Source organism: Oncorhynchus nerka, linkage group LG13, assembly GCF_034236695.1.
Source record: "Oncorhynchus nerka isolate Pitt River linkage group LG13, Oner_Uvic_2.0, whole genome shotgun sequence".
Taxonomy (NCBI): Eukaryota; Metazoa; Chordata; class Actinopteri; order Salmoniformes; family Salmonidae; genus Oncorhynchus; species Oncorhynchus nerka.
In genome coordinates, this window is record NC_088408.1 from 57,715,096 (window position 1) to 57,729,262 (window position 14,167).

Below are 14,167 nucleotides of genomic sequence, written 5' to 3' on the forward strand. Positions count from 1 at the left end.
TTCAGAGTTAAAAAACAGTTGGTATTCACAAACACACATACACACACATTGACAAACACACTTGTACTGTACACACACACAAATGTACAGTTAGATCCCTGCACCACACACACACACACACGCTCTGGCACATCAAATTAAATAAAAGTTAACAGTGCATGGTGATGTCTGAGAATGGGATGAAATGCACAGGGATGAAATGCACAGACAAATCCTGGGATATTGCCTGTGTCTAATGCACTTAACATGACTAACAACATCACACTGGGAGTGTTGGCTAAGGTACAGAGAGGGAGAGAGCGAGAGGATGTAGGGAGAAGGACAGAGAGAAAGAGGGAGGGAGAGAGAAAGGCATAGACAAGCAGAGGGGATATAGGAAGATGGGGGAAAAGAAGGTATGGAGGGAGAGATGGAGGGGTGGGAATAGAGGGAGAGATGGAGGGGTGGGAATAAAGGGAGAGATGGAGGGGTGGGAATAGAGGGAGAGATGGAGGGGTGGGAATAGAGGGAGAGAGAAGGGGTAGGGATATAGACATATGCTGAGAAGTAGAGCGAATGGTGCAGCAGCAGAGTAAGAAGTCTTCGACATCCGTGTCATCCAAAATATTTTGCCAACACTAAAGAAGAGGATGGCTCTCACTCCCACGTGAATGCACACACAGTCTCATTTGCATGCCAATCCACATTCCAAGATACATTGTGTCTATGCTAATGTGATCATAAAAACATACATTAATGTGCAAATGTAATGACAAAACCATCAATAAAAAAACACTTTTTATCATGTTCTACAACAGAGAAAATAAACAAGATTTGGGTACCAAAGATGACCCAGAAGTGCTGGATTGACAAGTAGAGTATATCAAGCAGAGAGCTCACCTCTGCAGGGTAAAGTTCCTCTTCAATAAATCACATGGTTTTCAGTGGTCGTTAGACCCAAAGCCTTAAAGAAACTCAGGTCCCTCTTCAATCAAACATGCCAAATAGGTTTTTGGTTAAAGTAAAAAATATATTGTGTCTTGAATATAGTTTGAATTACTATACCTCTACATTCCTTTATGTTTCCACAAAGTTAGTTAGCATTGTTGCTTTTTGTACCGAAACAAAATGTACAGTGCATTCGGAAAGTATTCAGACCAGTTCCCATTTTCCACATTTTGTTAGGTTACAGCCTTATCCTAAAATTGATTACATACATATTTTCCTCAACAATCTATACATAATTCCCTATAATGACAAAGCGAAAACAGGTTTTTAGAATTGTATGCAAATGTATTCAAAATAAAAACAGAAATAGCTTACTTTCATAGGTATTCAGACCCTTTGCAATGAGACTATAAATTGAGCTCAGCGAAATCGTGTTTCTACTATTTGATTGGAGTCCACCTGTGTTAAATTCTATTGATTGGACATGATTTGGAAAGGCACACGCCTGTCTATATTTTTTTAAATGTATTTTATTTTATGTTTATTTAACTAGACAAGTCAGTTAAGATCAATGATGGCCTAGGAACAGTGGGTTAACTGACTTGTTCAGGGGCAGAACGACAGATTTGTACCGTGTCAGCTCGGGGATTCGATCTTGCAACCTTTCGGTTACTAGTCCAACGCACTAACCACTATATACGGTCCAACAGTTGACAGTGCATGTCAGAGCCAAAACCAAGCCATGAGGTCAAAGGAATTGTCCATAGAGCTCAGAGACAGGATTGTTATCGAGGCACTGATCTGAGGAAGGGTACCAAAAAATGTCTGCAGCATTTAAGTTCCACAAGAAGACAGTGGCCTCCATCATTCTTAAATGGCAGAAGTTTGGAACCACAAAGCCTCTTCATAGAGCTGGCCACCCAGCCAAACTAAGCAATCGGGGGAGAAGGGCCTTGGTCAGGGAGGTGACCAAGAACCTGATGTTTACTCTGACAGAGCTCAAGAGTTCCTCTGTGGAGATGGGAGATTCTTCCAGAAGGACAATCATTTATGCAGCACCGAACCAATCAGGCCTTAATTCTAGAGTGGTCAGACGGAAGCCACTACTCGGTAAAAGGCAGATGACAACCCACTTGGAGTTTGCCAAAAGGGACCTAAAGGACTCTCAGACCACGATCAACAAGATTATCTGGTCTGATGAAACCAATATTGAACTATTTTGCCTGAATGCTAAACATCATGTCTGGAGGAAAGCTGGCACCATCTCTAAGGTGAAGCATGGTGGTGGCAGCATCATGCTGTGGGGATGTTTTTCAGCGGCAGGGGCTGAGAGACTAGTCAGGATCGAGGGAAAGATGAACGGAGCAAAGAACAGAGAGATCCTTGATAAAAAACCTGCTCCGGAGTGCTCAGGATATCAGACTGGAGTGAAGGTTCACCTTCCAACAGGACAACAACCCTAAGCATACAGCAAAGACAACGCAGGAGCAGCTTCAGAACAAGTCTCTGACTGTCCTTGAGTGGCCCAGCCAGAGCCGGGACATGAACCCAACCAAACATCTCTGGAGAGATCTGAAAATAGCTGTGCAGCAATGCTCCCCATCCAACCTGACAGAGCTTGAGTAGATCTGCAGAGAAGAATGGGAGAAACTCCCTAAATACAGGTGTGTCAAGCTTGTAGCTCATACCCAAGAAAACTCAATGTTGTAATCGCTGCCAAAGGTGCCTCAACAAGGTACTTAGTAAAGGGTCTGAATACTAATCTAAACGTGATATTTCTTTTTTTTTCTCACATATGTAAACATAAAAAAAAACATGTTTTTTCTTTGTCATTATGCGGTATTTATGCGGGGGGGGAACGGTTTAATCCATTTTGGAATAAGGCTGTAATGTGAAAACAATAAAGGGGTCTGAAAACTTTCCGAATGCACTGTATTTATGCTGCAGGAGAACAAAAGTGTAAAAAGTCCATGATTTGGAGTGCACCCCTCAAGAATTAAAAGCTCCCCCTGTCTCCTGGGGTATGTCGGAGGAAAGACCTTAAATCACCTCCACCGGGGGCAAACTACCTACCCTCAAGGACACCTACAGCACCCGATGTCACAGGATGGCCAAAAAGATAATCAATGACATCAACCACCCGAGCTTCGGCCTAGTCATCCCGCTATCATCCAGAAGGCGAGGTCAGTACAGATGCATCAAAGCTGGGACCGAGAAACTGAAAAACAGCTTCTATCTCAAGGCCATCAGACTGTTGAATAGCCATCACTAGCTGGCTTCCACCCGGTTACCAAACCCTGCACCTTAGAGGCTGCTGCCCTTAATACATCGACTGGAATAACTGGCCACTGTATTAATGGAACACTAGTCACTTTAATAATGTTTGAATAATGTTTACATGCTGCTTTGCTCATCTCATATGTATATACTGTATTCTATTCTACTGTATTTTAGTCAATGTCACTCCGATATTGCTCAATCTAAAATGTATAGATTTCTTGATTCCATTAAGACTTGTGTGTATTTTTGTGAATGGTTAGTCACTACTGCACTGTTGGAGCTAGGAACACAAGCATTTCGCTACACCCGCAATGACATGTGCGAAAGATGTGTGTGTGGCCAATCAAATTTGATATGATTTGAGGAAAACTCCTTCACCAAATCTGTGATAAAACGTGGATAATATCGTGACCGGAACAATACAAATAAAATAAAGCGTGACACTAATAGACCTTAAAGGGCCAAAAACAAAAAGCATCTGGCTCTGGTTTGTTGTGAACAGATAAAAGATAAATCACATCCAAAGCTCTCTGCCTCATCCCTCTGTTAAATTCCTGGATCCATAATCCCCTCACAATGCCTGTCCAACTTTAATCTCACAAACAGTCTCAACGAATCTGTTTTATTCTAAATCTCTAACTCGCTGGAAACCTTAGGAAACCTATTGGCCTCTGATTTGGTCTTGGTATTGTGGTCGCGTAACATTCTCTTATCGAGAAACATGATTTCAGTGATATGTAACTACCCTTTGAGACACATGAATGGAAACAGTTAACACCTTATACCACTTACTTAGTTTGCAGGGAAGTGCAAAGTATTGTCATCATTGTGTTGCCCTGTTGTTAGAGAGTTCTGAAGGATTACCAGGCAACATGACAATAACGAGTTTACTTATAGGCCTGAAGATCCCAAAGCATCAATAAGCATAATGCTGGTACAGAAACACTTGGAAAGGCTAGTCAAAATGTAGATATTTGTGGATCATTGCCAGCCGATGCTACTGTACTTGACCCGCTATTTCAAAACCTTACCAAGGACAATAGCACCCAGATGACTTGATGACCCCTTGACGCATATACAAAGTATTTTAGCAGTTGAGTCATCATATCTTCTTAATCTAAGCCACGGGTCTCATGAATTCCAAATCTGTAAACGAATGGGCTACTGAGTTCTTTGCTGCAAAGTTTAAGCACACTTTCTTTAACACAGACTGAAACTACAAACAAATATCTGTTTTACTGGATTAGAGGGCTCTATCACTACAATATGCCTATGTCCAGCTTCCAGGAGCCTTATTGGACTGAAGAAATACCAATATCAGAATGCTAAGGAGATGACCAGCCGAGCCATTACGTATATTACGAGTGGCTAGGGTAAGTCGTAGAGTGAGGTTAGTTCTTAATTTTTTTTAACCTTTATTTAACAAGGCAAGTCAATTTAAGAACAAATTCTTATTTTCAATGACGGCCTAGGAACAGTGGGTTAACTGCCTTGCTCAGGGGCAGAACGACAGATTTGTACCTTGCCAGCTCGGGGATTCGATCTTGCAACCTTTTGGTTACTAGTCTACACTGCTGCCCCAGGTTAAGCTGTCCTAGTTGTTAACCTCTAAGGGATTGGTGTCCTCCCCGTGGGACAGTTGAGCTAACGTGCACTAATGTGATTAGCATGACGTTGTAAGTAACAAGAACATTCCCAGGACATAGACATGTCTTGTATGGCCAGAAATCTTAAAATCTTGTTAATCTAACTACACCATCCAATTTACAGTAGCTATTACATTGAAAAATACCATGCTATTGTTTGAGGAGAGTGCACAAAAAAACTGTTATCACGTCAACTGGCTTGATACATTCACCTCTGAAGGTAAATAATATACTTACATTCAGTAATCTTGCTCTGATTTGTCATCCTGAGGGTCCCAGAGATAATATGCGGCATTGTTTTGTTTGATAAAACCTATTTTTATATGAAATGTAGGAACTGGGTTCTACAGTTTAAACCCCTGCTGTGTCTCCCCCCCCCCATCTAGATGTGTGAAGGTTAGTAAGGGAAGCTAATTAGCCATCATTTATGACATTCCTGGGAGTGTGTAAGCTAAAAAAATGTATTACCAGATAATTATTGTATGTTCTCTGTAGTTACGTACTTGAAAATGTAGCAATTCGGCACATTTGGGCCGACTTGATGCAACATTTTGAACGGTAATACAATGGTTCATTGGTTCAGTCTAAAACTTTGTACACACACTGCTGCTGTCTAGTGGCCAAAATCTAGACTCCAAAGTTGATGGAACATCATTGTATTATCTTACCAGATCTAACGTGTTAATATATTCTCCTACATTAATTTCACATTACCACAAACTAAAAAGTGTTTCCTTTCAAATGGTATCAATGTCCCTGCTTTAGGTTCTGAGCTACAGGCAGTTAGATTTGGGTATGTAATTTTAGGTGAAAATTGAAAAAAAATGTCAGATCCTTAAGAGGTTTTAAAGGGTGTGAAGTGCAGGCTGGTTTGTTGAGGGTGGCAGAGAGTGTAAAATCACGACACGTAATCCATGAGTGGCCGTGTTACTTTTTTAATACTTACCCTTACCTTACAGGGTAACTACATTAAAAAAAACGTAAGAAATGTTTTTTAAGGTATCCTGATGTTGTTTAATAACCTCTTATGGCTGGGGGCAGTATTGAGTAGCTTGGATCAATAAGTTTCCCAGAGTTAACCTTCTGCTACTCAGTCCCAGTTGCTAATATATGCATACTATTAGTATATTTGGATAGAAAACACTCTGACGTTTCTAAAACTGTTTGAATGATGCCTGTGAGTATAACAGATCTCATATGGCAGGCAAAAACCTGAGAAAAAATCCAACCAGGATGGGGGAAATCTGAGATTGGTCGTTTTTCAACTCATTCCTTATTGAAAATACAGTGGGATATTGGTCATGTTGCACTTCCTAAGGTTTCCACTAGATGTCAACAGTCTTTAGAAACTTGTTTGAGGCTTCTACTGTAAAGGAGGGGCTCATAAGGGCTCTTTTAGTCAGTGGTCTGGCAGAGTGCCACAAGCTCGTGACGCTCGTGACGCTCGTTCATGTGAGAGTTAGCTGGTGTTCCATTTCTTTTCTACAGAAAAAAAGGAATTCTCCGGTTGGAACATTATTGAAGATTTATGTTAAAAACATCCTAAAGATTGATTCTATACATCGTTTGACATGTTTCTACGGACTTTTTTGACATTATGTCTGCTCCAAGTGAACGCGTTTCGTGAGTTTGGATTTGATTACAATATGCGCTAACAAAAGTAGCTATTTGGACATAAATGATGGACATTATCGAACAAAACATTCATTGTGAACCTGGGATTCCTGGGAGTGCATTCTGATGAAGATCATCAAAGGTAAGTGAATATTTATAATGTTATTTCTGACATCTGTTGACTGCACAATATGGTGGATATCTTTTTGGCTTGTTTGGTCTCTGAGCACCGTACTCCGATTATTGCATGGTTTGCTTTTTCCGTAAAGATTTTTTGATATCTGACACAGCGGTTGCATTAAGGAGAAGTGTATCTAATATTTTCATCAACATTTATTATGAGAATTTCTGTAAATTGATGTGGCTGTCTGCAAAATCACCGGATGTTTTTAGAACTACTGAACATAACGCGCCAATGTATACTGAGGTTTGTTTGATATAAATATGAACTTTATCGAAAAAAAAACATACATGTATTGTGTAACATGAAGTCCTATGAGTGTCACCTGATGAAGATCTTCAAAGGTTAGTGATTCATTCTCTCTCTATTTCTAAACTTTGTGACTCCTCTCTTTGGCTGGAAAAATGGCTGTGTTTTTCTGTGACTTGGCTCTGACCTAACATAAGCGTTTGTGGTGATTTCGCCTATTTGAAATCTGACACTGTGGTGGGATTAACAAGAAGTGTATCTTTAAAATGGTGTGAAATACTTGTATGTTTGAGGAATTTTAATTATGGTATTTCTGTTGTTTTGAATTTGGCACCCTGCACTTTCACTGGCTGTAGTCATATCGATCCCGTTAGCGGAATCTCAGCCCTAAGAAGTTTAAGCATTGTTGTGGCCTTAGAACATCCAATGTAGTTGTTTTTCAATAATAAAAAAAGTGTGATTTTGAGAGCGGATATCTGAAAAATCTGGGCACTTTCCAAAACCTGGAAAAACACAACCAAGAAAATGGAATTTGGCAAAAATGTATTATGCAAAGATTAATTCCTGTTTCGCCCGTGTCTATGTTGCATTTCCGTACGCTTGGGTTGTCGTCCAATCAGCACCTAGGATTGTCACCGTTATCGTGGCTGATGATCTCATAGTTTGACCTCTTGCCTATGATTGAAGACAATGCCATTTACAGCGATAGTGAAGGTCAGTGAGGTAGATTGCAAGTCTGTGTTATTAAAAGTGACCTAAACATAAGCTATAAACTTTCAACAGGGAATGGTGTACATATGTAATGGGCTTTCAGATAGATTGCTATCATCTGCATTAATTTAAGCCTCACATGGTTTACTAATATGCAATTGCTTGTTAAACGGAAACCAAATCTATTGTCTCTTTCATCGTGAGGGCAGCTTTTTCATATTTCCGTTGAGGCAATCAGTTTCAATTTACTTCAAAATGTCCAATTCAATGCTAACCAAGGACAATTCAAGAATTTAAATGATAGTTTAGTATTCACAGACACTGCATATATAAAATATACAGTATAATGCTCTGTCTGTTGTTCTTAAGAAATACCACAGACAATCTTGTACAAATATCAGTCATTTATTTTTATACTGATTTGAGATTTTGGATATCATAATGCAATTATGGTCAAATGAGTACAATTTACCTGTAAGTCTGCTCTAAAAGACATCTCCGGGGTTGTCAGACTAGTGCACTAGCCACATCGCTATGACAGGTCACATACAGTATTACCCAGGTATGGTTGGTAATTTTCTGGGACATCTAAGAGAATTACACATAATGCACGTTGCTTGATTAAGCTTCATAATCATGTTATGACAAATCAACCACTGTCACGCCCTGGCCTTAATATTTTGTGTTTTCTTTATTATTGTGGTTAGGCCAGGGTGTGACATGGATGATTATGTGTTTGTCTTGTCTAGGGGTTTTGTAGATTAATGGGGTTGTGTTTAGTATAGTATTCTAGGTAAGTCTATGGTTGCCTAGAGTGGTTCTCAATCAGAGGCAGGTGTTTATCGTTGTCTCTGATTGGGAAGCATATTTAGGCAGCCATATTCTTTGAGTATTTCGTGGGTGATTGTCTCCTGTCTCTGTGTTTTGCACCAGTTAGGACTGTTTCGGGTTTACACATTTCTTGTTTTTGTAGTTTGTTCATGTATAGTTTTTCTTATAAAAAAAAACATGAACTTCAACCACGCTGCGTTTTGGACCGCCTCTCTTTCACCAGAAGAAAACCGTAACAACCACATAGATTTTCAGAATTAAAGTTACACGAAGCTAACATCTCCTGCCCTCCAATTTCGATTCAAGCACCCCATGAACCGAAGACAATGCGCTAGGTTAAATCAACAGCCATCGCCAATATCACACAATCTCATGACTCAGAACTCATTTCGAATCCACAGGGCTGATGGGTAAATTGAAGGGTTCTTGAGTTGTATAATGATTTCTTCGCAGATTGACAAAGACACCACGGACATTCTATAAAATATATTTTTCCTTCCGCTCTTTCTCTCGCACACACATACACATAACAGACACCTACACTACATTACCAAAAGCATGTGGACACATTCGTCGAACATCTACTTCGAATATTATGGGCATTAATATGGAGTTGGTCGGCCCATTGCTGCTATAACAGTCTCCACTCTTCTGGGAAGGCTTTCCACTAGAATTTGGAACATTGATGCAGGTACTTGCATCCATTCATCCACAACAGCATTAGTGAGGTTGGGCATGGATGTTGGACAATTCGGCCAATTCATCCTAAAGGTGTTCGATGGGGTTAAGGTTAGGGCTCCATGCAGTCCAGTCAATTTCTTCCACAACGATCTTGAAAAATAATTTCTGTATGGACCTTAGTGCACAGGGGCATTGTCATGCTGAAGGAAAGGGCCACCCCCAAACTGTTGCCACAAAGTTGGAAGCACAGAATCATCTAGAATGTCATTGTATGCTGTAGTGTTAAGATTTCCCTTCACTGGAACTAAGGGGCCTAGTGGTGTTTGATGCCATTCCACTCACTAATTTACAGTGGGCTTAATACTGTGTGATGCTTCAACTCACTGTCCTCATATTCTTCAGCAGTGGCGGTTCTAGGTTGTATGGCACCCGGGGCGAACCCCCCACTTCAGCCCCCGCCCAAAACACCATTCTGCACTGTTACGGATCCCTCCGGAACTTTCATTACTCACACCTGTCCCCTATTCCCTCGTACCGTGTGTTATTTATTTAAGGTACTCCTCGCTCTTTTGTTTTGGGTTTCTACCCTGTGTTTTATTACGTGTTTGTTTGGTCTTTGTCCCCGTGCCTTTACACAGCACGCCGCAATTTGGGTTTAATAAAAAAAACTATTTTGCATTCCTGCACCAGTCTCCCGTATCATTTAAGCCAACGTGACATGCACTAACTGTATTTTTATTCAGATATTTGGAACAACACAAATAAATATTCATAACATTTAAAACTATATACATATAAAAATATATACAAAAATAAGACTCATAAATATCAAAAAGTAGTATCAAAGACAAATAGAAACAAATTTGTTGATTTGGCACTCGAGCATCAATACATTACCCATCCCCCAACATTGTCAACCAAGAGTCAAGAGTAAACCAATTCACCTTGGTGGTGTGCAGACTGGTTTTATATTATTCTCAATGATTTCACACAAACCAGAATTTTTTTTAACAATATGTGAAACTTTATATTCACAGTTTAAGAATGAGTTGTGGTTCATTTGGTCGTAGTGTGACTGATTTTACTAATTGCATTGGTACTGTACAAAGTTAGTGGTGTGCTATTTGATAGATTCCCCCTCTCCCCCTACCTCGGGCTTCCAGTGGGGAGACCTGTGGTCAACCTACACCGCCCTCTCCCCATCTCGTAGTTCTGAGTGGGAGACCTTCCCAGGCAGTAGCCTGCCTAGTTCACAAACTAGAATCAGGGCGCCCACTCCGACAAGATTAATTGACCCACAGTCCCACACGGTGACGTGCAAATGACCCGTGCCGCCGCCGGCATGATGCCGCCCTGGGCGGCTGCACATGTCGCCTATACCTAAATCCGCTACTGCTCTTCAGTAACAGTTGAACACATCAAAGGAGGGTAATTGGCAGGTCAATCAAGTAAAAATTACTCAGTGTAAAACATTATGCAATATGAAATATTCTATGGTCACCATAATTGCGCAGGATAACGGTTGATTTCTCAATCATAATCTCTCAATGTTGATTAGTCATTTGCATTCTACAAACTGCAGTCAATTAACATTAGCCTAATCAGAGACGGAAGAGGAAGAGAGACACCCCCACTGGCTGTTATTTTTTTCTGTATTTGTTTATGGTTCAATGAAAGTCAATGAACTAAGTAGACCAGATCAAATCAATCACATGTATTTATAAAGGCCTTCTTACACCAGCCGATGTCACAAAGTGCTATACAGAAACCCAGCCTAAAACCCAAACAGCAAGCAATGGAGATGTGGAAGAACGGGAAAAACTCCCTAGAAAGGGAGGAACCTAGGAAGAAACCTAGAGAGGGACCAGGCTCTGAGGGCTGTCCAGTCCTCTTGTGGTTGTGCCGGGTGGAGATTATAACAGTACATGGCCAAGATGTTCAAACGTTCATAGATGACCAGCAGGGTCAAATAATAATAATAATCACAGTTGTTGTAGAGGCTGCAACAGGTCAGCACCTCAGGAGTAAATGTCAGTCGAAAAGTAGCACGTCTGGCATAGCCACAGGCAGAACAGTTGAAATTGGAGCAGCAGCACGACCCAGACACTATTGCATTGGTGTCTATGGGAGACACACCCAGTTTGGTAGACCGAAACTGGCCTTTTTTATGGTAAATGGCTTGAGTGAACTATCTTCATGTATCCACAATCTTTGGCCTAATCCCCTCTCAGCAGAGTTTAACATGCAACAGTCCTATTGGTAGCCTGTTCATTGGAATCCCAGGCGGAATTGCATCGAGATGTTTTATGATGTCATGGGTAATATGGGTTCCGCATTGCAACTAATGTAATAATGAGAAGAAGAAGCGGTTTGTCATTCTCTGACATTGATGAGCAAGATTACATCTCCTTCCATCCTTCTTTGTTTAATTAATAGCTTCCACATTTTGATCTGCTCGAGACATTTGTCATTTTCTGGCTTCTGTCGCCTTAATTATATGTGGGAACGCAACGCATAAAATGATGCTACAGAGTTTAGTCTTAAACAAAATGATTAGTCCTTGGGAACGACATATGTGCACTATGAACATATCGTTAGTGTACTTCTATTTAATTAAACACGAGTTTAATAGTTTCCGCTTAAATCATATAGAGCAAATATATTCGCCAATCTTTAAACTTTCGAGAGAATCCACATGTTAAATAATTTTACTCCACTGGATTAAATTCGAATGTGGCTCTGGCATATCATGCTGTATCCATCAATTGCGCTCGTATAGGCTACGGAGTCGTCTTGTAGTTGCACTTGATATAAGGCTACTAAAAAGAACATCTGAAGTCCTGTTATTAGTTAGACATTTAGAAAAAGAACAGCTGAAGTCCTGTTATTAGTTAGAAATGTAGGTCCCAGCCACCCCAGTAGACTAACATGGAGAGTAATGTCATATTGACAGAATTTGAGCGCCTTAGCCTACAGTTGACACAGTATTTCAATTGGGAAGGCTAGTGTGCTTACTCGTTAAAATCGGTATTATCATCTCCATAAAATGCCACACACTACTGGCAAATCCCAAAATAACTCAGTTAACACTCACTGTATATGTCTACTGTGTTTCCCATTTACATAACATGACAAGCAGCGCGTATTTAAATTATTTTGTCACCTTCCGTATTAAAATATTACATATTGATAGGAAGTCAAATGTTTATTATCGCCTCAGATAAACTGCTTTAGCTGATGTCATTTGATTTACAGCAAACCACCCAGTCTTAAACCTTTGCCTACTTCCTCTCGACTATCCTCATCCATAACCAGTAATTGCTCTCCTCTACTCACCTTTCACAAAATGTGGGACAGAAGCGCTCAAGCAGAGGACGATGGATACGAGTAACGGTCTCATCCTCTTTCAAACAGCAGGTTTCACTTCCAATGTGGGGAAATCAAGAAGATGAATAACTTTTCACGAGCAGTATGGCTAGTCTCTGAGTGGTAGTAGCCTAGTGGTTTTATACCTCCTCGATTGGTGGTGGTAAGTCCTCTTATTTCCCGGAGAGTCGCAGACGCACTACCTGGAATGCCGAGTGTTGAAACAAGTGAGTGTCAGGGCTTCGCTGCCTGCCTTCTCGTCTTACCGCAGTGGTGCGCGTTGCGCTGTGATAGACGAGAGATTGTGCGTGCGTGCTGGTCCCGGGGAGACGGTTTCACTGAGAGTGCGCGTGAGTGTCAGGCAGTGTGTGTCCGAATGTGTGTGTACAAACCCTGGCGGTTGAGGAGCGCGCAGTCGGCTACACGGTCTTTCACAGTTATCCAACTGGGGCGCTGTCTCACTGATAAAGACAAACCCCTGCTCCTCCCCACACGTGCTGATACTGCCAATACAAAACACCGTCAAATTCAAAAGGGTGCAGACCTACATTTTATCAGCCACTCTTCTCCCCGTTTTCTATTCTTCCACCGGACCTCTGGGAAAGAGGGCTATGCGCACTCATGAAAACCAGGTCCCTGAGTTTAGCTGCTCCCAGCTCCAATTTGTAAACTCAAAAAAATGCTGGGTTAACAACAACCCAATTTGGGTTATTTGATGACCCCGAACTGGATAAACATTGGACAGATCACATGCTGGGTTATTTTGACCCAGCCAGTTGGGTTGCACGAATAACCCAATATTGGATTACCCAAACATGGGTTAATTTAACCATTAGTTGTTGTCCTCCGCTCCCGGTCTAAGGCACTGCATCTCAGTGCTAGAGGCGTCATTACAGACCCTGGTTTGATTCCATGCTGCATCACAACCGGCCGTGATTTGGAGTCCCACAGGGTGGCACAAAATTTACCCAGCGTCTTCCGGGTTAGGGTTTGGTCGTGGTAGGCGTCATTGTAAATAAGAATTTGTTCTTAACTGACTTGACATTATTATTTACAAAACCACTAAATGTGTTTGTTTTTACATATCCCAACATTAGGATAAGCATACAGCTCTACAAAGGCAAAACGCAGTAAGTACGTAATTTTTTGGAACTAAAATATAGACAGATAGCAATTTCTGATACCATGATATATTCTGATCATCTGGCGAGTTCTTGTCAGGAAACTAGATTAACCAGATAATATATAGTGCATTTGGAAAGTGTTCAGACCCCTTCACTTATTCCACATTTTGTTATTTTACAGCCTTATACTAAAACGTATTGGCATTTTTTCAGTCTACACACAATACCCCATAATGACAATGCAAAACCAGGTTATTTTTTTTTTTTGCAAATGTATAAAAAATATTATAATGAAAAATCACATTTCTTCCATTAAAGAATGATGGTGGCCACAGTGTTTTGGGGGACCTTCAATGGTGCAGAAATGTTTTGGAACCCTTCCCCAGATCTGTGCCTTGACACAATCCTGTCCCTGAGCTCTACGACAATTCCTTCGACCTCATGGCTTAGTTTTTGCTCTGACATGTGTAACAGTTTAGCTTCTGTCCCTCTCCTCGCCCCGAACCAGGGACCCTATGCACACATCAACAACTGACACCCACGAATCATCGTTACCC

The 14,167-nt window shown here is 40.9% G+C and overlaps 1 protein-coding gene across 3 annotated transcripts in view; it reads right to left on the minus strand.

Moving 5' to 3' along the window:
• The window catches only part of edil3a (EGF-like repeats and discoidin I-like domains 3a), a 269,201-nt gene extending 256,281 nt beyond the window's left edge, over positions 1-12,920 (minus strand). For 2 of the 3 annotated variants that reach the window (XM_029677442.2, XM_029677441.2), the window contains exon 1: positions 12,457-12,920. In XM_029677442.2, coding sequence (XP_029533302.1) covers positions 12,457-12,520 — 64 coding nt within the window. In that variant the 5' untranslated portion in view covers positions 12,521-12,920. The remainder of the gene's footprint in view (positions 1-12,456) is intronic. The other variant, XM_029677443.2, reaches the window with a different exon arrangement.
• Positions 12,921-14,167: the final 1,247 nt, after the last annotated feature.